The sequence below is a fragment of the Lepidochelys kempii genome, chromosome 2, assembly GCF_965140265.1.
Source record: "Lepidochelys kempii isolate rLepKem1 chromosome 2, rLepKem1.hap2, whole genome shotgun sequence".
Lineage (NCBI taxonomy): Eukaryota > Metazoa > Chordata > Testudines > Cheloniidae > Lepidochelys > Lepidochelys kempii.
In genome coordinates, this window is record NC_133257.1 from 972,577 (window position 1) to 994,883 (window position 22,307).

Below are 22,307 nucleotides of genomic sequence, written 5' to 3' on the forward strand. Positions count from 1 at the left end.
GTCGGGGGGGCCGTGCTCAGTGCGGCTGTGGGAGTGGGGGGGGCTGTGCTCAGTGTGGCTGTGGGAGTGGGGGGGGTCAGTGCTCGGTGCGGCTGTGGGAGTGGGGGGGGGCGTGCTCGGTGTGGCTGTGGGAGTGGGGGGGGCCGTGCTCGGTGCGGCTGTGGGAGTGGGGGGGGCCGTGCTCGGTGTGGCTGTGGGAGTGGGGGGGGCCATGCTCGGTGCGGCTGTGGGAGTGGGGGGGGTCAGTGCTCGGTGTGGCTGTGGGAGTGGGGGGGGCCGTGCTCGGTGCGGCTGTGGGAGTGGGGGGGGTCAGTGCTCAGTGCGGCTGTGGGAGTGGGGGGGGGCGTGCTCGGTGCGGCTGTGGGAGTGGGGGGGGTCAGTGCTCGGTGTGGCTGTGGGAGTGGGGGGGGCCGTGCTCGGTGCGGCTGTGGGAGTGGGGGGGCAGTGCTCAGTGCGGCTGGGGGGGAGGAGGACTGGGGGGACAGTGCTCGGTGCGGCTGTGGGAGTGGGGGGGGCCGTGCTCAGTGCGGCTGTGGGAGGGGGGGGCGTGCTCGGTGCGGCTGTGGGAGTGGGGGGGTCAGTGCTCGGTGTGGCTGTGGGAGTGGGGGGGGCCGTGCTCGGTGTGGCTGTGGGAGTGGGGGGGGGCGTGCTCGGTGCGGCTGTGGGAGTGGGGGGGGCCGTGCTCGGTGCGGCTGTGGGAGTGGGGGGGGTCAGTGCTCGGTGTGGCTGTGGGAGTGGGGGGGGCCGTGCTCGGTGCGGCTGTGGGAGTGGGGGGGGTCAGTGCTCGGTGCGGCTGTGGGTGTGGGGGGGGTCAGTGCTCGGTGCGGCTGTGGGAGTGGGGGGGGTCAGTGCTCGGTGCGGCTGTGGGTGTGGGGGGGGTCAGTGCTCGGTGCGGCTGTGGGATTGGGGGGGGGTCAGTGCTCGGTGCGGCTGTGGGAGTGGGGGGGCGTGCTCGGTGCGGCTGTGGGAGTGGGGGGGCGTGCTCGGTGCGGCTGTGGGAGTGGGGGGGTCAGTGCTCGTTGCGGCTGTGGGAGTGGGGGGGGCCGTGCTCGGTGCGGCTGTGGGAGTGGGGGGGGGACATGCTCGGTGCGGCTGTGGGAGTGGGGGGGGACGTGCTCGGTGCGGCTGTGGGAGTGGGGGGGGGACATGCTCGGTGCGGCTGTGGGAGTGGGGGGGGCTGTGCTCGGTGCGGCTGTGGGAGTGGGGGGGGCTGTGCTCGGTGCGGCTGTGGGAGTGGGGGGGGTCAGTGCTCGGTGCGGCTGTGGGAGTGGGGGGGGACATGCTCGGTGCGGCTGTGGGAGTGGGGGGGGTCAGTGCTCGGTGCGGCTGTGGGAGTGGGGGGGGCCGTGCTCGGTGCGGCTGTGGGTGTGGGGGGGTCAGTGCTCAGTGCGGCTGTGGGATTGGGGGGGGGTCAGTGCTCGGTGCGGCTGTGGGATTGGGGGGGTCAGTGCTCGTTGCGGCTGTGGGATTGGGGGGGTCAGTGCTCGTTGCGGCTGTGGGAGTGGGGGGGGTCAGTGCTCGGTGCGGCTGTGGGAGTGGGGGGGCGTGCTCGGTGCGGCTGTGGGAGTGGGGGGGGGCGTGCTCGGTGCGGCTGTGGGAGTGGGGGGGGCCGTGCTCGGTGCGGCTGTGGGAGTGGGGGGGGCTGTGCTCGGTGCGGCTGTGGGAGTGGGGGGGGACATGCTCGGTGCGGCTGTGGGAGTGGGGGGGGTCAGTGCTCGGTGCGGCTGTGGGAGTGGGGGGGGCCGTGCTCGGTGCGGCTGTGGGAGTGGGGGGGGTCAGTGCTCAGTGCGGCTGTGGGATTGGGGGGGGTCAGTGCTCGGTGCGGCTGTGGGAGTGGGGGGGGGTCAGTGCTCGGTGCGGCTGTGGGAGTGGGGGGGGTCAGTGCTCGGTGCGGCTGTGGGAGTGGGGGGGGGACATGCTCGGTGCAGCCACTGGCTCTTGCTCCCCCACTCTGGGACTGGCAGAACCCCCCCGCCCCCATGCCGCTGTGACCTTCCCTGCCGCCGGGGGGTTTTCACCGGCCCCTGCAGCCCGGGGAGCGGGTCCAGCTCAGGGACCCCCCCGGCCCCGGCGCATCAGCCACCCGCGGGCCTGTCTGTACGTGCCGCCGCGGCCCAAGACCTGGCTCCTGAGCCCGCCAAGCCGGCCAGGCTGTGGCATGTCAGCGGCTGTGGACGGTTCTCACTCGCCCGCTCCACCCTGGGCAGGGGCCGGGGCCAGGCCCGGGCGGCAGACGGCACACGGGAGCTGCTCTGCAGGGTTTGCCGGGCTCGGCTTCCAGCTCGCTGGCCAAGGCCCCCCAGGGCTGCCGCCTGGCCCTGCCAGCTCTGCCGGGCCCTGGGCTGCAGACATTCACACCGCTCCTTAGCGGGCGCTTCGCAGGGCTCACAGCGAAGCCAGGCGACAAACATGCTTAGCAATGAAGCCGTCTCTGTGGGCATCGCACGGCCGGCCGGCACGGGGCTGCATCGCCGCTGGCCCAGGGAAGGGGGCAGGGGCTGGCACAGAGAAGGGGCTGGGGGTGTGTCACGGAGTGTGGGGGAGTCCAGGCCCTGCACCCCTCTTCCTGGGATCCACTGAGACTCTCAGCCAGCCAGTAAAACCGAAGGTTTATTGGACAACAGGAACACAGTCCACAACAGAGCTTGTGGGTACAACCAGGACCCCTCAATCACGTCCTTCTGGGGGAGCAGGGAGCTTAGACCCCAGCCCTGGGGTTCCCTGTGTTCCTCCACCCAGCCCCAAACTGAAACTAAACCCCCCCAGCAGGTTCCCTGCTGCAGCCTCTGTTCACATTCCTGGGCAGAGGTGTTACCTCCCCCTCCCCCTCCTGGCTCAGGTGACAGGCTCTCAGGTCTCCCATCCCCAGGGCACATTCCCAGGTCACCACTCCCCCCTCCCTGCTGAGTCACATCGTCACATCTCTCCCCCCTTCGAGACTGAACTGAGCGGGGTCACGCTGACCAGTGACCTGGGGAAGTTCGGGGCCCCCTCTCCGGGACAGCGCATCCGCTATCAGGTTGGCACTTCCCTTCACGTGGACCACGTCCATGTCGTAATCCTGCAGGAGCAGGCTCCATCTCAGGAGCTTGGCGTTGGCTCCTTTCATCTGGTGCAGCCAGGTCACGTTGGTCCCCTCGAGCAGGTCGGAGGGGCCCGACGCCAGGCGTTCCCCTTGGGAGGGGGTTCTCCCTATTTCCCCGCTGGGAGGCCCCCTGGTGACTCTCTCTCTGCATCGGGGGGGGCCTGTTCTTTTGGGACTCCTCCCGGCTACCCCCTGACCGACTGTTCACAAACTCGTCGGCCAGCTGCCCTGCATGCTGGGGGTTCTCGAGCTTTTTGTCCACCAACCACAGCCTCCGGTCGGAAGGGCACTGATCATACAGTTGCTCCAGTACGATTAGGTCAAGCAGGTCCTCTTTAGCTCAGGCCCCAGCTGTCCACTTGCGGGCATACCCCTGCATCCGGTTGACCAGTTGTAGGTAGGTGACCTCAGGCGTTTTACGCTGACTCCGGAACCTTCTCCGGTACATCTCGGGGGTCAGCCCAAACTCACGGAGCAGGGCCTGTTTGAACAGTTCATAGTCCCCTGCCTCCGGCCCTGTCATCCGGCTGTACACCTCCACGGCTTTGGGGTCCAGTAAGGGGGTGAGAAACTGGAGCCTGTCTGCAGGGTCAACCCTGTGCATCTCGCAGGCATTCTCAAAGGCCGTCAGGAAGCTATCTATGTCCTCCCCCTCCTTCTGCTGGGCCAGGAAGCACTTATCAAAGCTCCTTGCAGTCTTGGGTCCCCTCGCACTCACCGCAGCCGCAGCCGGGGCCCCACTGCTCCTCAGCCTGGCCAGCTCCAGTTCATGCTGTCTTTGTTTCTCCTTCTCCTGACGCTCCCTCTCCTTCTCCTCCTGCTCATGTTGACGTTGTTTCTCCTTCTCCTCCTGCTCATGTTGACGTTGTTTCTCCTCATGTTGACGTTGTTTTTCATGATCCTCCAGCTCCCTCATTTTCATCTCCCTCTCCCATTCCAGCCGCCTCCGCTCCAGGGATGGGGAGCTCCGCCGGGAGGATCCCCTGCTGGGTGCCGGGGTCAGGGGGCCCTCGGTATTCGCTGGGCTTCCCCCAACCCCTCCCCCGGACATAGGTAGGAAGGGTCTCGGGATGTCCTCGGCAGCAGTCTGACCCCTCCCAGCCCGGTCAGGCCCCAGGGCAGCTTCCCTCAGGGACAGGGATCGGGTCATCCAAGCGATCCCTCTCCTCCAGCTGGGCAATCAGCTGTTCCTTGGTGGACCTCCCGATGCGCAGCCCCCTCTGCCTGCACAGCTCCACCAGGTCGCTCTTCAGGCGTTTAGCGTACATCTCCCTGCTGGCCACTCGCAGGCCGGGCAGCTTCCCACGGTTTCCAGGAACAGCCCCTCGTGTGCCAGTCCTTCTTGAGGTCACCGACTCTTTGCCAGGGTCGAGCTGCAGACTCCTCCGCCCCTGGGACCGCTCGCTGCAATCCCCTGGGGGACCCTGTTACTGCAAAAGTCCTTCTCTCTGGTCACACACTCCCAGGTGTTAACCGTCCCCTGAAACCGTCTCTCTCTGAATCTTCAGCACGCCTGGTCCCCGTCAATTCCCCTTCGTTTTACTGCTCCCCAGTCACTTACTGCAGGAAGCGCCGTTCACGGGGTGCAGTAGATCCCACCGCTGCCACCAGTTGTCACGGAGTGTGGGGGAGTCCAGGCCCTGCACCCCTCTTCCTGGGATCCACTGAGACTCTCAGCCAGCCAGTAAAACAGAAGGTTTATTGGACAACAGGAACAGTCCCAAACAGAGCTTGTGGGTACAACCAGGACCCCTCAATCACGTCCTTCTGGGGGAGCAGGGAGCTTAGACCCCAGCCCTGGGGTTCCCTGTGTTCCTCTCCCCAGCCCCAAACTGAAACTAAACCCACCCAGCAGGTTCCCTGCTGCAGCCTCTGTTCACATTCCTGGGCAGAGGTGTTACCTCCCCCTCCCCCTCCTGGCTCAGGTGACAGGCTCTCAGGTCTCCCATCCCCAGGGCACATTCCCAGGTCAACACTCCCCCCTCCCTTTTAGTCACATCGTCACAGGGTGGCACAGGGAAGCAGCAGGGGCTGGCCCAGTGAAGCAGGTGGGCCTGGCACAAAGGGGGCAGGGGCTGGCAGAGGGAAGCGGCAGGGGTGGCACAACGGGGCGGGTCTGGCACAGGGAAGCGGCAGGGCTGGCACAAAGGGGGCAGGGGCTGGCACAAGGAAGGGGGCAGGGGTGGCACAGGGCAGGGGCTGGCACAGAGAAGGGGGCAGGGGTGGCACAGGGCAGAGGCTGGCACAGGGAAGGGGGCAGGGGTGGCACAACGGGGGCAGGGGCTGGCACAGAGAAGGGGGTGGGGGCACAGAGAAGCGGCAGAGGCTGGCACAGGGAAGGGGGCAGGGGTGGCACAGGGAAGGGGCTGGCACAGAGAAGGGGCAGAGGGGGCACAGGAAAGGGGGCAGGGGTGGCACAGAGAAGCGGCAGGGGCTGGCACAGGGAAGGGGGCAGGGGTGGCACAGAGAAGGGGGCAGGGGTGGCACAACAGGGGCGGGGGCTGGCACAGAGAAGGGGGTGGGGGCACAGAGAAGCGGCAGAGGCTGGCACAGAGAAGAGGGCAGGGGTGGCACAGAAGGGGCTGGGGCTGGCACAGAGAAGGGGCAGGGGGCACAGGAAAGGGGGCAGGGGTGGCACAAAGAAGGGGCTGGGGGTGGCACAGAGAAGGGGGCAGGGGTGGCACAGAGAAGGGGGCAGGGGTGGCACAGAGCTTACAGAGGGCAAGGCGGAGAGTAAGAGCAGGGGCTGCAGTCTGGGCCTGGCACTGGACTGAGCAGGGAGCGGCAGGGTTGGCAGCTGGCACCAGGTGATTTAGGCAAGTGGCGAGGGGGGACCTGACCACGCTGGGTGAATGGGCAGCCGGGGGGTGGCAGAGCAAAGTCCTGCCCATTGCAGGGTGCTCGGACAGCTCATCCCCATGCTGGGCCTGGTGCTCAGGGCACCGGCTCCGGCGAGGGGCCAGGGCAGGTCTCAGTGCACAGCCGGGCGGGGCTGGGGAACGCCCTCGTGCCCTTCTGTACGTGGGTGGGAGGCTGCGTCCCGGGTGGGCCCCGCGGCTCAGAGAGGGCCCAGGGGGAGCAGAGGGGCGCAGAGACGGGCGAGGGGCTGACAAGACCCTGGCTGGGCCAGCCAGCGCCTGGGGCTGCACGGCTGGGAGAGGGGCTGTGATGGAGAGACACAGAATAACGGCGGGGGCGGGGGCCGCTCGGCACTGCCCAGCAGCGCGTGGTGCAAGGCGGGCTCAGTGCCTGGGGGCTGTGAAACGTGTGTTTACGCACCTGCCGTTGTGATGATCCCAAAGCACTGGTCGCACGGGCGGGACGCCCATCCTCAGGCACCGCCCGCGTGGCTGCCGCCCGCTCACGATCCCTCGCTGCCAGGGGCACAATGGGGCTGTGCCCGGGAGAACAGGCCGTTGCCAGAGCCCTGTGTTCCCCGTGCGGGGCGCGGCGGGGCTGTGTCGCGAGGGCCGGGATCTGGCTGGGGGGCCTGGTCTCTTGGGGGCCTGCTGCAGCAGCCGCCGGGCAGTCTGATGGCAAGGCTCACCCCGCCCGGGCGGGGATGGCGCTGCACCCGCAGGAGTGGCAGGCCCAGCCGCTGGCTCTAGCCCTGCCTGACGGGCAGGGGCACAGCCCGGGGGGAGCTGGGGTCCTGCCCCTGAGAGCCGCAGGCCCCCGGCCCAGTGGGGCGCGGCGGGAAGGCAGCCGCCGTTGGCTTGCTGTCCCACCTCCTGGCACCTGCCCTGGGCAACCGAGGGGCCTGATCCTGCCCACCTCCCTCCCTGCTGCACCAGACCCACAGAAGCCCCAGTGTCAACCTGCTCTCCTAGCACCCCCAGGTGCCCCATCCCCGGCACCCCCGAGGTCCGCCTGCCCCACCGCAGCTGGGCGCAGGGTGTGCTGCCCATCAGATGACGTTAGCGGCTACATGCCAAGTGGGTAACTCAATCATCTGCATGAGGTTTCACCGGGGGCAGAGCTTTTAAGGACCCCTGAAGGCTCTTTGGAGCCTTGGCTCCAGGCTGCCCTGACGCTGGGGTGGGCTTGGCTGCAGGCCACGTTGCCTCCAGACCGGGCTGCCCACAGGCCCCATCGAGCCCTGGGCCCTTGTCCCTGCTCTGTGCTGCCATGAGCAGGGCCGGGGCACCGACTGGCGCGGGGGTCAGGACGCCGGGGTTCCATGCCGCGCCGGTGGCCGCCGGCTGATGCCTGCCCTGGGCGGGGAGCCGTCAGCTCTGGTGAGAGCCGGGCGGCCGCAGGTGCCGGCTGGGCGGAGGGCAGCGACGCCCCTTTCGCAGGGACCGTGGCGATGTTTGTGTTGGCAACAGGGCAAGTAGGAGCCGCTGAGCACGTCTGCGCCCGCCCCGGGCGTGTCAGCCCTGCCCAGGGGCAGCAGCCGTGCCTCCTCTGGTGGGAGTGGCAGGGGTGAGCGTGGCACGCTGGCCAGGGCACAGGGCCCTGCGTGGCGCTCTCCGTGCCGAGCCCAGGGCTCCGGGGGGTGCGGTGCCCAAGGCCAGAGCTATCGCCGAGGGCTTCCCCGCCCGCCGTCATGCCCTGCGGGCTGGGGAAAAGCAGGAGGTGCAGGCCAGTTGGGAGCTCAGCTTGGGCCTGCAGCCCTGAGCGACGCGCAGCCCCTGCCCTCCCCACTTCCCCACAGGGGCCCGGAGCAGAGCTGGCCTGACCCGAGGCTGTTCCAGGGGCGCGTGTGCCCCCAACGGCCACCGAGACCCGGCCTCGGCAGCCCGCAGCCAGGCCCGGTCACACGCCTCGCGGGCGCAGCTGGACAAACGCGCCGGGGGCCGATCGCAAAACCGACTCTTTATTGTCCCTGGCTGCGGCCGCGGTTACATTCAGCGCTGGCAGGTCAGCGGGCGACGGAGAGCAGGCTCCGGGCATGGCGGGGGCGGGGCCCTGCTGCCAGGGGTCAGTCCTGCGGCAGGGGCGGGGGCCCGGGGCTGCGGGCCGTGGGCAGGACCCGCTGCGGGTGCAGCAGGGGGATTGGAGGGCGGCTGGTCGCCCTCGCTCCCCGGGGGGGCCTGCTGCTCACACCCAAGGGGGCCAGAGAGGGGTTAGCACCAGAAATGGGCCAGGCAGCTGGGCTGGGACTCCAGGTTCTGTCTGCACCAGCCCTGCAGCGGGCTCGGGGTTAGCGTCTGACCGGGGCGCAGGCTGCAGGGCTGGGCCTGTCACTGCGACCCCACACGGGGCGGGTGGGGGTCAGGCAGCAGCTTCAGCGACAGTGGGGACGCAGAGCCCAGCCTGCCAGCAGGGGGAGTGGAGGGGAGCGGGGCAGGAACGCTGGCTGGGGGGCTCCCAGCAGGGGGCGCTGGGGGGGGCAGGGCAGGAACGCTGGGTGGGGGGGCTCCCAGCAGGGGGCGCTGGGGGGGCAGGAACGCTGGGTGGGGGGGCTCCCAGCAGGGGGCGCTGGGGGGGGCAGGGCAGGAACGCTGGCTGGGGGGCTCCCAGCAGGGGGCGCTGGGGGGGGGCAGGGCAGGAACGCTGGGTGGGGGGGCTCCCAGCAGGGGGCGCTGGGGGGGCAGGAACGCTGGGTGGGGGGGCTCCCAGCAGGGGGCTGTGGGGGGGCAGGGCAGGAACGCTGGGTGGGGGGGCTCCCAGCAGGGGCGCTGGGGGGGCAGGAACGCTGGGTGGGGGGCTCCCAGCAGGGGGCTCTGGAGGGGCAGGGCAGGAACGCTGGGTGGGGGGCTCCCAGCAGGGGGTGCTGGGGCGGCAGGGCAGGAACGCTGGGTGGGGGGCTCCCAGCAAGGGGCGCTAGGGGGGCAGGGCAGGAACGCTGGGTGGGGGGGCTCCCAGCAGGGGGCAGGAACGCTGGGTGGGGGGGCTCCCAGCAGGGGCTGTGGGGGGGCAGGGCAGGAACGCTGGGTGGGGGGGCTCCCAGCAGGGGGCGGTGGGGGGGCTCCCAGCAGGGGGCGCTGGGGGGCAGGAACGCTGGGTGGGGGGGCTCCCAGCAGGGGGCGCAGGAACGCTGGGTGGGGGGGCTCCCAGCAGGGGGCGCTGGGGGGGCAGGAACGCTGGGTGGGGGGCTCCCAGCAGGGGGCGCTGGGGGGGCAGGAACGCTGGGTGGGGGGCTCCCAGCAGGGGGCTCTGGAGGGGCAGGGCAGGAACGCTGGGTGGGGGGGCTCCCAGCAGGGGGCGCTGGGGGGGCAGGAACGCTGGGTGGGGGGCTCCCAGCAGGGGGCTCTGGAGGGGCAGGGCAGGAACGCTGGGTGGGGGGGCTCCCAGCAGGGGGCGCTGGGGGGGCAGGAACGCTGGGTGGGGGGCTCCCAGCGACTGCAGTGGCAGGTTTACGAGTGCAGCACCGGAGCGGAAGATGCCCACGGTGACGGGCTGGTCCCTGCGCATGGTTTTACAGCCCCAGGGATGCTGGGGGCAGAGTCTTCAGGGCCGGGTGAGATCCCAGGCTCTGTCTCCAGGTGTAGGGGCTGGGGGTGCCTCTGCCGTCACCCTGAGCCGTCTCCCTGCTGCACCGGGGGAGCTGGCGAGTGCCCGGAGGGGGCGCAGGCTGGTGTGTTTCACGGGCGTGTTTGCGTATGTCCTGGGCCAGGCCAGCGGCACGACAGATGGACACAGCAGAGCCCTGCCCGCGGGTCCCTCTGGCTTCCTGCCCTGTGAGCCAGGGACGGGCAGAGCCCTCAGCAGAGCACGTGTGCACACGCCCCCCCCCGAGGTACACCCCCCCTCGAGGTACACGCCCCCCCGAGGTACACCCCCCCACCCTGATGTACACACACACACGTGTGCACACCGCCAAGGTACACCCACCTGAGCTACACCCCACGCCCCCGCGGTTCAACCCCCAGCGGTGTACACACATGCACCCTGAGGTACACCCGCAGGTACACACACCCTGCAAGGTACACACACACGCACACACACAGCTCTCTGCTGAAGGGTTGGGCCAGGGTCTTCCATCCTCTCCAGCCTTGGAGCCACATCCCTGGCGTGGAAACGGCTCGGCTGGTGCAGCCATTGGGAAGGGCAGAAAATCCTGAGTGGGGCTCGGCTGTGCCGGGGAGGGCGTCTGCCCTGGTGCAGGGGGGCTGCTCCGACGGGCTCGCTCTCATGTGGGGGAGCCTTCGGGGGGCTCTGGAAGCAAAGCAGAGAGAGGGCCTGGTCCAAGAGCAGCTTTGGCAGCAGGGACAGGCCCACGGGCCGGGGGTGGGAGCCCGCCCGGGCCCTCCCGGTGCCCTGCCCAGGCTGCCGGAGTCTGCTTAGCTGCTGGAGTCTGCTTATGGGCTCTCACCTGGGGGCGCTGCCTCTGTGCTGGTCTGGGGTGCGGAGAAGCTCAGCTCAGCCCTGTCAGCCAGGAGGGAACTGCAGGAACGGGGGCACCGGTCTCCAGAGCGTGTCCGGCGCTGGACAGCCTGGGGCAGAGGAGAGGCAGTTACTCGAGGACACGGCTGGGAAGGAGCTCAGAGCAGGGCTGTGGCCAGACAGAGCCAGAGTTGGGGAATCCAGCCCTCGTGTGACCATAGAATCATAGAATATCAGGATTGGAAGGTGTGACAAAGTGGGACTGTTCTTAATGTTTCCTCTGAATAGTGTGGAGGTGCCTCAGTTTCCCCTATGCAGTTCTTAAGTATCTAGGGGGGTGGGATAAGGGTGTATGATCATTGCAGAGCCCTAGAGGGCCGGTGTGTGCAGGGGTCTGGACACAGAGAATGGCCAACACCCTGTTTCCTGGCAACTGATGGCCTGGCCCTTCCCCCCTGCAAGGTGAGAGATAAAGGGTTCGAGAACAAAGGAATCCCCTGACCTCCGGTCCTGGGAAAGGGGAAAGCGAGAGCAGGAGGGGATGGAGGGAGTTTCAGTTTGGGGCTGGCTGGAGACATGGAGTGAAGGGCAGATGTGGTTGTCTGGCTCACTGCCCCCCAAAATGGACCCAACTGAGGGGTCTGGTTCTCTGCACCTTCAAGCTCTGTGTTAGACCATGTTCCTGTCGTCTAATAAATCTCTGTTTTCCTGGCTGGCTGAGAGTCCCGTCTGACTGCGGAGTTGGGGGGCAGGACCCTCTGGCTTCCCCAGGAGCCCTGCCGGGGCGGACTCGCTGTGGGAAGCGCACGGAGGGGCAGAGGATGCTGAATGCTCCGAGGTCAGACCCAGGAAGGTGGAAGCTGTGTGAGCTGTGTGTCCTGAAGACAGGCTGCTCACAGAAAGGCGACTGCTCCGGAGTCCTGCCTGGGGAGCAGTTCCAGAGCATCGCCCGGGGACTCCGTTGCAACTGGTCGCAGCGGTGGGATGTACTGCACCCCATGGATGGCGCTTCCTGCAGTAAGTGACAGGGGAGCAGTAAAACGAAGGGGGATTGACGGGGACCAGGTGTGCTGAAGGCTCAGAGAGGAGCGGTTTCGGGGGGCGGTTAACCCCTGGGAGTGTGTGACCAGCGAGAAGGACTGTGCAGTAATGGGGTCCCCCTGGGGACTGCGATGAGCAGTCCCAGGGGCGGAGGAGCCTGAGGCTTGTTCCTGGGAGAGAGAAGGACTTTTGCAGTAACAGGGTTCCCCTGGGGATTGCAGCGAGCGGTCCCAGGGGTGGAGGAGTCTGCGGCTCGACCCTGGCAAAGAGGTGGTGATCTTGAGAAGGGCTGGCAGATGAGGGGATCTCCCTGGAAACCGTGGGGAGCTGAGAGCACACAGGCCTGTGAGTCCACAAAAACTTGGGAAGAGTGGAGTGATGGCCTGTCACCGTCTCCTGAAGAAGGACACTGTAACCTTGTGCAGGAAGAGAGGGTTGAGCGTTGGAAAGTTCACCAAAGCACAGTTCATCGCGCAGCTGGAGGAGGATGCTGGAGGAGGATGACCGCTCTAAGGAACAGATTCCTGACCCCAAATGGGGCTATAGCAGGATCTGGGAGCAGCTGGAGTGGTAGCCAGGCATCCCCAAGACTCCTGTCCCCGACCAGACGGGGGTCTTCATGATCGGGTTCCCCATCGGGGGATCGGAGACGGACGGGATTGGAGCTGAGTCCGAGAGAGCAAGAGGACTGTGGGAGACAGCGAGAGCCCGAGAAAGAGCTGCAGAAGCAGCAGCAGCATGAACTGGCGTTGGGGGAGCGGAGAGGCCTAGGGGACCTCCCCGGGGTGAGTGGGGATAGACCCCGGGGGGCCAGTTCCGCAGGGAACCTCGAGACTAAATTGCTGCCCCTGGTTAAGGAGAGGGGGATGTGGATGCCCACTTCACTGCCTTTGAGCAGGCTGGAGATTTGAACCAAGGGGACCCTGCGGAAAAGCCCCGGTGTCTAGCTCCCTTGCTGGGTCCCAAGGCCATAGACTCTGTCAGCCAGATGGGTGGGGAGGTGGACAGGCTCCCACTCCTGACCCCAACCTATATGTCTGTGTGGAGTTTCCTGGGGCCAGGCCCCTCGGACCCCCAGTGGGAGCGGAAGGTGATGGTGTGACGAAGTGGGACTCTTCTTAAAGTTTCCTCTGAATAGTATGGGGGTGCCTCAGTTTCCCCTAGGCAGTTCTTAGGTATCTAGGTGGTGGGGTAGGGGTGTATGATCGTTGCAGAGCCCTAGAGGGCATGTGTGTGCAGGGGTCTGGACACAGAGAATGGCCGACACCCTGTTTCCTGGCAACTGATGGCCTGGGCCCTTCCCCCCTGCGAGGTGAGAGCTAAAGGGTTGGAGAACAAAGGAATCAGGTGACCACCTGGCCCGGGAAAGGAACAAAGCCCAGAGGAGGAGGGGCTGGAGGGAGTTTCAGTTTGGGGCTGGCTGGGACATGGAGTGAAGGGCAGACGGGGTTGTCTGGCTCACTGCCCCCCAAAATGGACCCAGCTGAGGGGTCCCGTTCTCTGCACCTGCAAGCTCTGTTTTAGACCATGTTCCTGTCGTCTAATAAACCTTCTGTTTTGCTGGCTGGCTGAGAGTCACGTCTGACTGCGAAGTTGGGGTGCAGGACCCTCTGGCTTCCCCAGGAGCCCCGCCTGAGCGGACTCACTGTGGGGAAGCGCACGGAGGGGCAGAGGATGCTGAATGCTCCGAGGTCAGACCCAGGAAGGTGGAAGCTGTGTGAGCTGTGTGTCCTGCAGACAGGCTGCTTACAGAAAGGCGACTGCCCCAGAGTCCTGAGTGGCTTCATGGGGAGCAGTTCCAGAGCATCGCCCAGGGACTCCGTGACAGATTGTCAATGGGGAGACGTTCCTGGGGTGGTGAGATCCTGGGACAGAGAGAACTGTTGTCAGGCCCTGGGTGGTGCAGCCTCAGATGCTGAGGGGCTGGGTGAGCTGGGTGAGGGTCCCAGGGACAAAGCCCCTCGCCCTGCCTATGGCCCAGATCCCTGTGCAGACCCAGGAGGAGTGGGGCTGGCTGGTCGTTGGGGTACCCCAGGACACCAGCTGCGAGACCCTGTTGTGGGGTGACTGTGTCTCTTTGGGACAGGATCCAGGCCCTGCTCCTGTAACGGCCAAGGGTTTGAATTTGAATCCAGGGAACCATTCGGCGGAGAGGGAAATGGTCACTGAAAATGCAGATGACCTGGCTGGCAGCAGGGAGGAGCTGCTAGGCTCAGGCTGGCTCTGATGCAGTGAGGAAAGCAGTGAGCTCGCTGCCTACCCCCACTGGGACAGCAAGGGCAGCGCTGAGCACAGGGGGAGCTGAGACCCCAGCTGAGTGGGGGGAGACACAGGCAGGGCAGGGGATCTGTGGGGAGTGGCAAGGTGCTGGGTAAGGAAAGTCTGGATGAGCCTAGGCAGCCTTGTGAGCTGATGGCTGTGTCTAGTCAGCAGGGTGGGAAGGCGAGGAGAGCGGAAGATGAGTGTCCCTGGACCTTACCTGTTAGCTGGGTGGAGAATTGGGACAGTGAAGGAAACGTGTCTGTGTCTGTCAGGGGTATTGACTTGCCTATGGAGGGAGCTACCCTGATCTCCAAGCAGTTGTCTGTGACCAGCCTTGTGTGCTGGGACCAGGGGAATGAGATCCCAAGCTGGGTGTCTGGGAAAGGAGAAAGTGTGTCCGGCTCTTCTTTGTCTGTGGAGCAGACAGAAGGGGCCTTTCAGCCTGTGATGGTTGAGGGTTGTGCAGTTGTCTCAGAGCTGGTTCTGGATTCAGCTAACGCCCAGGAAGGGAAGGGTCCTAAGTTTGTGTCTGCTCGGGAGAATGGCCCTGTAACCAGGTCGCATCCAGTTAGTGTCTATGTAAAATCCCAGAGCCCAGACAATTGTGGTGCTTGTATTTTGCCTGTTGCTAGTGTGTGGGTGGGAAAGGGTGGAGCAACTCTGTCTAAATAGGGTGGGATCCTAGCCAGGGCACAAGGAGAGCAAGAAGATGATGTGATTGTGTTACTTACTGAGGGTGTGGAAACAGGTAGCAAGAAGGAAAAGATTCCTGAACTTGTGTGTGGCAAAGGGGAGGAGAATGATTCTGGCGCAAGTGCTAGAGGAGCCAACTAGGGGGGGGCGCTTTTCTTGACCTGCTGCTCACAAACCGGGTAGAATTAGTGGGGGAAGCAAAAGTGGACGGGAATCTGGGAGGCAGTGACCATGAGTTGGTTGAGTTCAGGATCCTGACACAGGGAAGAAAGGTAAGCAGCAGGATATGGACCCTGGACTTCAGGAAAGCAGACTTCGACTCCCTCAGGGAACGGATGGCCAGGATCCCCTGGGGGACTAACTTGAAGGGAAAAGGAGTCCAGGAGAGCTGGCTGTATTTCAAGGAATCCCTGTTGAGGTTACAGGGACAAACCATCCCGATGAGTCGAAAGAATAGTAAATATGGCAGGCGACCAGCTTGGCTTAATGGTGAAATCCTAGCGGATCTTAAACATAAAAAAGAAGCTTACAAGAAGTGGAAGGTTGGACATATGACCAGGGAAGAGTATAAAAATATTGCTCGGGCATGTAGGAATGATATCAGGAGGGCCAAATCGCACCTGGAGCTGCAGCTAGCCAGAGATGTCAAGAGTAACAAGAAGGGTTTCTTCAGGTATGTTGGCAACAAGAAGAAAGCCAAGGAATGTGTGGGCCCCTTACTGAATGAGGGAGGCAACCTAGTGACAGAGGATGTGGAAAAAGCTAATGTACTCAATGCTTTTTTTGCCTCTGTTTTCACTAACAAGGTCAGCTCCCAGACTGCTGTGCTGGGCATCACAAAATGCGGAAGAGATGGCCAGCCCTCTGTGGAGATAGAGGCGGTTAGGGACTATTTAGAAAAGCTGGACGTGCACAAGTCCATGGGGCCGGACGAGTTGCATCCGAGAGTGCTGAAGGAATTGGCGGCTGTGATTGCAGAGCCACTGGCCATTATCTTTGAAAACTCGTGGCGAACCGGGGAAGTCCCGGATGACTGGAAAAAGGCTAATGTAGTGCCAATCTTTAAAAAAGGGAAGAAGGAAGATCCTGGGAACTACAGGCCAGTCAGCCTCACCTCAGTCCCTGGAAAAATCATGGAGCAGGTCCTCAAAGAATCAATCCTGAAGCACTTGCATGAGAGGAAAGTGATCAGGAACAGCCAGCATGGATTCACCAAGGGAAGGTCATGCCTGACTAATCTAATCACCTTTTATGATGAGATTACTGGTTCTGTGGATGAAGGGAAAGCAGTGGATGTATTGTTTCTTGACTTTAGCAAAGCTTTTGACACGGTCTCCCATAGTATTCTTGTCAGCAAGTTAAGGAAGTATGGGCTGGATGAATGCACTATAAGGTGGGTAGAAAGCTGGCTAAATTGTCGGGCTCAACGGGTAGTGATCAATGGCTCCATGTCTAGTTGGCAGCCGGTATCAAGTGGAGTGCCCCAAGGGTCGGTCCTGGGGCCGGTTTTATTCAATATCTTCATAAATGATCTGGAGGATGGTGTGGATTGAACTCTCAGCAAATTTGGGGATGATACTAAACTGGGAGTAGTGGTAGATACGCTGGAGGGGAGGGATAGGATACAGAAGGACCTAGACCAATTGGAAGATTGGGCCAAAAGGAATCTGATGAGGTTCAATAAGGATAAGTGCAGGGTCCTGCACGTAGGACGGAAGAACCCAATGCACAGCTACAGACTAGGGACCGAATGGCTAGGCAGCAGTTCTGCGGAAAAGGACCTAGGAGTGACAGTGGATGAGAAGCTGGATATGAGCCAGCAGTGTGCCCTTGTTGCCAAGAAGGCCAATGGCATTTTGGGATGTATAAGTAGGGGCATAGCGAGCAGATCGAGGGACGTGATCGTTCCCCTCTATTTGACATTGGTGAGGCCTCATCTGGAGTACTGTGTCCAGTTTTGGGCCCCACACTTCAAGAAGGATGTGGATAAATTGGAGAGAGTCCAGCGAAGGGCAACAAAAATGATTAGGGGACTGGAACACATGAGTTATGAGGAGAGGCTGAGGGAGCTGGGATTGTTTAGCCTGCAGAAGAGAAGAATGAGGGGGGATTTGATAGCTGCTTTCAACTCCCTGAAAGGGGGTTCCAAAGAGGATGGCTCTAGACTGTTCTCAATGGTAGCAGATGACAGAACGAGGAGTAATGGTCTCAAGTTGCAGTGTGGGAGGTTTAGATTGGATATTAGGAAAAACTTTTTCACTAAGAGGGTGGTGAAACACTGGAATGCGTTACCTAGGGAGGTGGTAGAATCTCCTTCCTTAGAGGTTTTTAAGGTCAGGCTTGACAAAGCCCTGGCTGGGATGATTTAACTGGGAATTGGTCCTGCTTTGAGCAGGGGGTTGGACTAGATGACCTTCTGGGGTCCCTTCCAACCCTGATATTCTATGATTCTATGATTCTATGATTCTGACCTTTTATCTCGGAAGTCTGTCAGTTTGCCTGAAAGGGGATTGTGTAGGAATCCGCCGGATGGGCCAGAGGTGATTCTGAATGTAAGGGAGACCCAGAAAGAGTCTGTTGTTGCTCAGGCAAATGTTCCTCTAGAGCAAGCACTGGGTAAAGAGGGTAAGAGCAGAATTTCTGTGGGGGGTGAATTGTTGCATAGAAAAGCCCCTCAGGAAAGGAATCCTCAGGGAGTCTTTGCAAGCAGTTTACTGCAACTGAAGGGTGTGAAAGTGATTCAAGAAAGTTTCAGTTCCTAACAGCCAGAAATTTGAATGGATCCACTGACTTTCCCGTTGAAGGATCCAGTGTGGATAGCTCTGAGAACGTCTCAGATGGAGTGAGAGCTGTTAAGAATGTTAAACAGTCCTGTAACCAAGTGGCTGTGTTTGGCCAGTTTGATGGGGAGACAAGGTTGTGGAGAAAGGGATGTCTCCATGCTAGTTCTGTAAGTGACCAGTATGTGGCCCGGGTCAAGATGGAGGCTCTTAACGAATAGAGCCCGAATTGCAGGCCTCCAGACTGGAGCGCTGGGAGAAGACCCAATCCCAGTTTGACCCCTGGGGTTTTGGGTTGGCAAAAGGGCACGTGCCACATAAACCTTCCCACATGTAGCCTGCGAGTGCTATCAACCACCCCCAACCTAAGGGAGGGCGTGAAACTGGAAGGGCCTGGTGTAATGCCCACCAAGGAATGGGAGAGATGCTGGGGCATCCATGGGAACGTTGGTGGCTTCGAACTTCCCCAGGTCACTGGCTAAAGTGACCGCTCTCAGTTCGGTATCGAAGGGGGGAGAGATGTGACGAAGTGGGACTGTTCTTAATGTTTCCTCTGAATAGTGTGGGGGTGCCTCAGTTTCCCCTATGCAGTTCTTAAGTATCTAGGTGGGGGGAGAAGGGAGCATGATCATTGCAGAGCCCTAGAGGGCAGGTGTGGGCAGCGGTCAGGACACAGAGAATGGCCGACACCCTGTTTCCTGGCAACTGATGGCCTGGGCCCTTCCCCCCTGCAAGGTGAGAGCTAAAGGGTTGGAGAACAAAGGAATCAGGTGACCACCTGGCCCAGGAAAGGAACAAAGCTTAGAGGAGGAGGGGCTGGAGGGAGTTTCAGTTTGGGGCTGGCTGGGACATGGAGTGAAGGGCAGATGTGGTTGTGTGGCTCACTGCCCCCCAAAATGGACCCAGCTGAGGGGTCCTGTTCTCTGTACCTACAAGCTCTGTTTTAGACCATGTTCCTGTCGTCTAATAAACCTTCTGTTTTACTGGCGGGCTGAGAGTCACGTCTGACTGCGGAGTTGGGGTGCAGGACCCTCTGGCTTCCCCAGGAGCCCGCCTGGGCGGACTCGCTGTGGGAAGCACACGGAGGGGCAGAGGAGGCTGAATGCTCCGAGGTCAGACCCAGGAAGGTGGAAGCTGTGTGAGCTGCGTGTCCTGCAGACAGGCTGCTCCCAGAGAGGAGACCTCCCCAGAGTCCTGACTGGCTTCATGGGGAGCCGTTCCAGAGCATCGCCCGGGGAGTCCGTGACAGAAGGGACCCCAGAAGGTCATCTAGTCCAACCCCCTGCTCAAAGCAGGACCAATTCCCAGTTAAATCATCCCAGCCAGGGCTTTGTCAAGCCTGACCTTAAAAACCTCTAAGGAAGGAGATTCTACCACCTCCCTAGGTAACGCATTCCAGTGTTTCACCGCCCTCCTAGTGAAAAAGTTTTTCCTAATATCCAACCTAAACCTCCCCCACTGCAACTTGAGACCATTACTCCTCGTTCTGTCATCTGCTACCATTGAGAACAGTCTAGAGCCATCCTCTTTGGAACCCCCTTTCAGGTAGTTGAAAGCAGCTATCAAATCCCCCCTCAGTCTTCTCTTCTGCAGGCTAAACAATCCCAGCTCCCTCAGCCTCTCCTCATACGTCATGTGTTCCAGACCCCTAATCATTTTTGTTGCCCTTCACTGGACTCTTTCCAATTTATCCACATCCTTCTTGTAGTGTGGGGCCCAAAACTGGACACAATACTCCAGATGAGGCCTCACCAATGTCGAATAGAGGGGGACGATCACGTCCCTCGATCTGCTCGCTATGCCCCTACTTATACATCCCAAAATGCCATTGGCCTTCTTGGCAACAAGGGCACACTGCTGACTCATATCCAGCTTCTCGTCCCCTGTCACCCCTAGGTCCTTTTCTTCAGAACTGCTGCCTAGCCATTCGGTCCCTAGTCTGTAGCTGTGCATTGGGTTCTTCCGTCCTAAGTGCAGGACCCTGCACTTATCCTTATTGAACCTCATCCGATTTCTTTTGGCCCAATCCTCTAATCCCAGGCTCCAGGGCCCCCACCCTCCCACCTGGGGGAGAGTCCCTGTGGGGCCCTGCCATGCCTTGCAGGGGGCACACGCTGCCATGGGCCCCCCTTCCCATCACTCCCTGGGCTCCCAGGCCCGGCGGTTCTTACCTTCCTGGCCAGGGGGCTGCTGGGGGCTGAGGCGCTGCTGTAGAGGCTGAGGCTGGAGTTGGAGCGGCTGGGGGACAGCACTTTGGAGGCGGGGGCTGACTGGCTGCTGGCACAGGCGGCTGTGGCCCCGAAGGCGTCTGGGGACAGGTATTTCTCATTGATCTTCAGGTTGGTCCGTCCCTTCACTGCACAGGGGTGACAGACACGGTGAGCGAGAGGTGCGGGCACGGGCAGTGGCTGCCCGCCCGCAGGGCCATGCTGAGCACCAGGCGTGGGTGCAAAGGGCCTGGCCAAACTGCAGCGTGCCAGGGAACCGGGCAGAGGTGCCTGTCAGGGAGTCACCAGGGCTAACAGCTGCCCTGGACCCTGGCTGGGTCTCCCAGTGGGGCAATCACGGCTGGGATGAACTGCAGCCCAGCGGATTATGCCCAGGGGACCAGCTGGGTGCGGTTTGGGCTGCAGATTCTATGAGACGTGAATTCTAGCAAGGTCGAGTGGGTAAAGCGGGGTTCTCTCCCCGGCTCTGGGAGGCGCGGGGGTTACAGCTGAGGGCCGGCACTCCTGGGTTCTCTCCCCGGCTCTGGGAGGGGTGGGGGTTACAGCTGGGGGCCGGGACTCCTGGGTTCTCTCCCCGGCTCTGGGAGGGGTGGGGGTTACAGCTGGGGGCTGGCACTCCTGGGTTCTCTCCCCGGCTCTGGGAGGCGCGGGGGTTACAGCTGGGGGCCGGCACTCCTGGGTTCTCTCCCCGGCTCTGGGAGGGGTGGGGGTTACAGCTGGGGGCCGGGACTCCTGGGTTCTCTCCCCGGCTCTGGGAGGGGTGGGGGTTACAGCTGGGGGCTGGCACTCCTGGGTTCTCTCCCCGGCTCTGGGAGGCGCAGGGGTTACAGCTGGGGGCTGGCACTCCTGGGTTCTCTCCCCGGCTCTGGGAGGCGCGGGGGTTACAGCTGGGGGCCGGGACTCCTGGGTTCTCTCCCCGGCTCTGGGAGGTGCGGGGTTAAGGTTGGGGGCCGACACTCCTGGGTTCTCTCCCCGGCTCTGGGAGGCGTGGGGGTTAGGGCTGGGGGCCAGCACTCCTGGGTTCTCTCCCCGGCTCTGGGAGGCGCGGGGGTTATGGCTGGGGGCCGGGACTCCTGGGTTCTCTCCCCGGCTCTGGGAGGCGCGGGGTGTGACGAAGTGGGCCTGTTCTTAATGTTTCCTCCGAATAGTGTGGGGGTGCCTCAGTTTCCCCTATGCAGTTCTTAAGTATCTAGGGGGTGGGGTAAGGGTGTATGATCATTGCAGAGCCCTAGAGGGCAGGTGTGTGCAGGAGTCTGGACACAGAGAATGGCCGACACCCTGTTTCCTGGCAACTGATGGCCTGGGCCCTTCCCCCCCTGCAAGGTGAGAGCTAAAGGGTTGGAGAACAAAGGAATCAGGTGACCTCCTGGCCCAGGAAAGGAACAAAGCCCAGAGGAGGAGGGGCTGGAGGGAGTTTCAGTTTGGGGCTGGCTGGGACATGGAGTGAAGTGCAGACGTGGTTGTCTGGCTCACGGCCCCCCAAAATGGACCCAGCTGAGGGGTCCCGTTCTCTGCACCTGCAAGCTCTGTTTTAGACCATGTTCCTGTCGTCTAATAAACCTTCTGTTTTACTGGCTGGCTGAGAGTCACGTCTGACTGCGGAGTTGGGGGGCAGGACCCTCTGGCTTCCCCAGGAGCCCCGTCTGAGCGGACTCGCTGGGGGGAAGCACACGGAGGGGCAGAGGATGCTGAATGCTCCGAGGTCAGACCCAGGAAGGTGGAAGCTGTGTGAGCTGTGTGTCCTGAAGACAGGCTGCTCACAGAAAGGCGACTACCCCAGAGTCCTGACTGGCTTCATGGGGAGCAGTTCCAGAGCATCGCCCAGGGACTCCGTGACAACTGGTGGCAGCGGTGGGATGTACTGCACCCCGTGGATGGCGCTTCCTGCAGTAAGTGACTGGGGAGCAGTAACACGAAGGGGGATTGCCGAGGACCAGGCCTGCTGAAGGCTCGGAGAGGAGCGGTTTCGGGGGGCGGTTAACCCCTGGGAGTGTGTGACCAGCGAGAAGGACTGTGCAGTAACAGGGTTCCCCTGGGGATTGCAGCGAGCAGTCCAAGGGGTGGAGGAGTCTGCGGCTCGACCCTGGCAAAGAGGTGGTGACCTCGAGAAGGGCTGGCACACTAGGGGTTCTCCCTGGAAACCGTGGGGAGCTGAGAACACACGGGCCTGTGAGTCCACAACACCTTGCGAGGAGCGGAGTGATGGTCTGTCCCCGTCTCCTTAAGAAGGACATTGTAACCCTGTGCAAAAAGAGAGGGTTGAGCGTTGGAAAGTTCACCAAAGCACAGTTAATCGCGCAGCTGGAGGAGGATGACCGCTCTAAGGAACAGATTCCTGACCCCAAATGGGGCTATAGCAGGATCTGGGAGCAGCTGGAGTGGGAGCCAGGCATCCCCAAGACTCCTGTCCCCGACCAGATGAGGGTCTTCACAATCGGGTTCCCCATCGGGGGATCGGAGACGGACGGGATTGGAGCTGAGTCCGAGGGAGCAAGAGGACTGTGGGAGACAGCGAGAGCCCGAGAAAGAGCTGCAGAAGCAGCAGCAGCATGAACTGGCAGTGGTGGGGTGGAGAGGCCTAGGGGACCTCCCCGGGGTGAGTGGGGATAGACCCCGGGGGGCCAGTTCCGCAGGGAACCTCGAGACTAAATTGCTGCCCCTAGTTAAGGAGGGGGGGGATGTGGATGCCCACCTCACTGCCTTTGAGCAGGCTGGCGATTTGAACCAAGGGGACCCTGCGGAAAAGCCCCAGTGTCTAGCTCCCTTGCTGGGTCCCAAGGCCACAGACTCCATCAGCCAGATGGGTGGGGAGGTGGACAGGCTCCCACTCCTGATCCCAACCTATATGTCTGTGTGGAGTTTCCTGGGGCCAGGCCCCTCGGACTCCCAGTGGGAGCGGAAGGTGATGGTCAATGGGGAGACATTCCTGAGGTGGCGAGATCCTGG

General features: G+C 62.8%; 1 protein-coding gene across 3 annotated transcripts in view; it reads right to left on the reverse strand.

The window, feature by feature from the left end:
- Positions 1-8,998: 8,998 nt before the first annotated feature.
- LOC140906229 (microtubule-actin cross-linking factor 1, isoforms 6/7-like) overlaps positions 8,999-22,307 on the reverse strand; it is a 150,793-nt gene continuing 137,484 nt past the window's right edge. For 2 of the 3 annotated variants that reach the window (XM_073329791.1, XM_073329790.1), the window contains 3 exons: positions 19,305-19,489; positions 10,347-10,467; positions 8,999-10,189 (listed from right to left, as the gene is read on the reverse strand). In XM_073329791.1, the coding sequence (XP_073185892.1) occupies positions 10,164-10,189; positions 10,347-10,467; positions 19,305-19,489 (332 nt within the window). In that variant the 3' untranslated portion in view covers positions 8,999-10,163. The remainder of the gene's footprint in view (positions 10,190-10,346; positions 10,468-19,304; positions 19,490-22,307) is intronic. The other variant, XM_073329789.1, reaches the window with a different exon arrangement.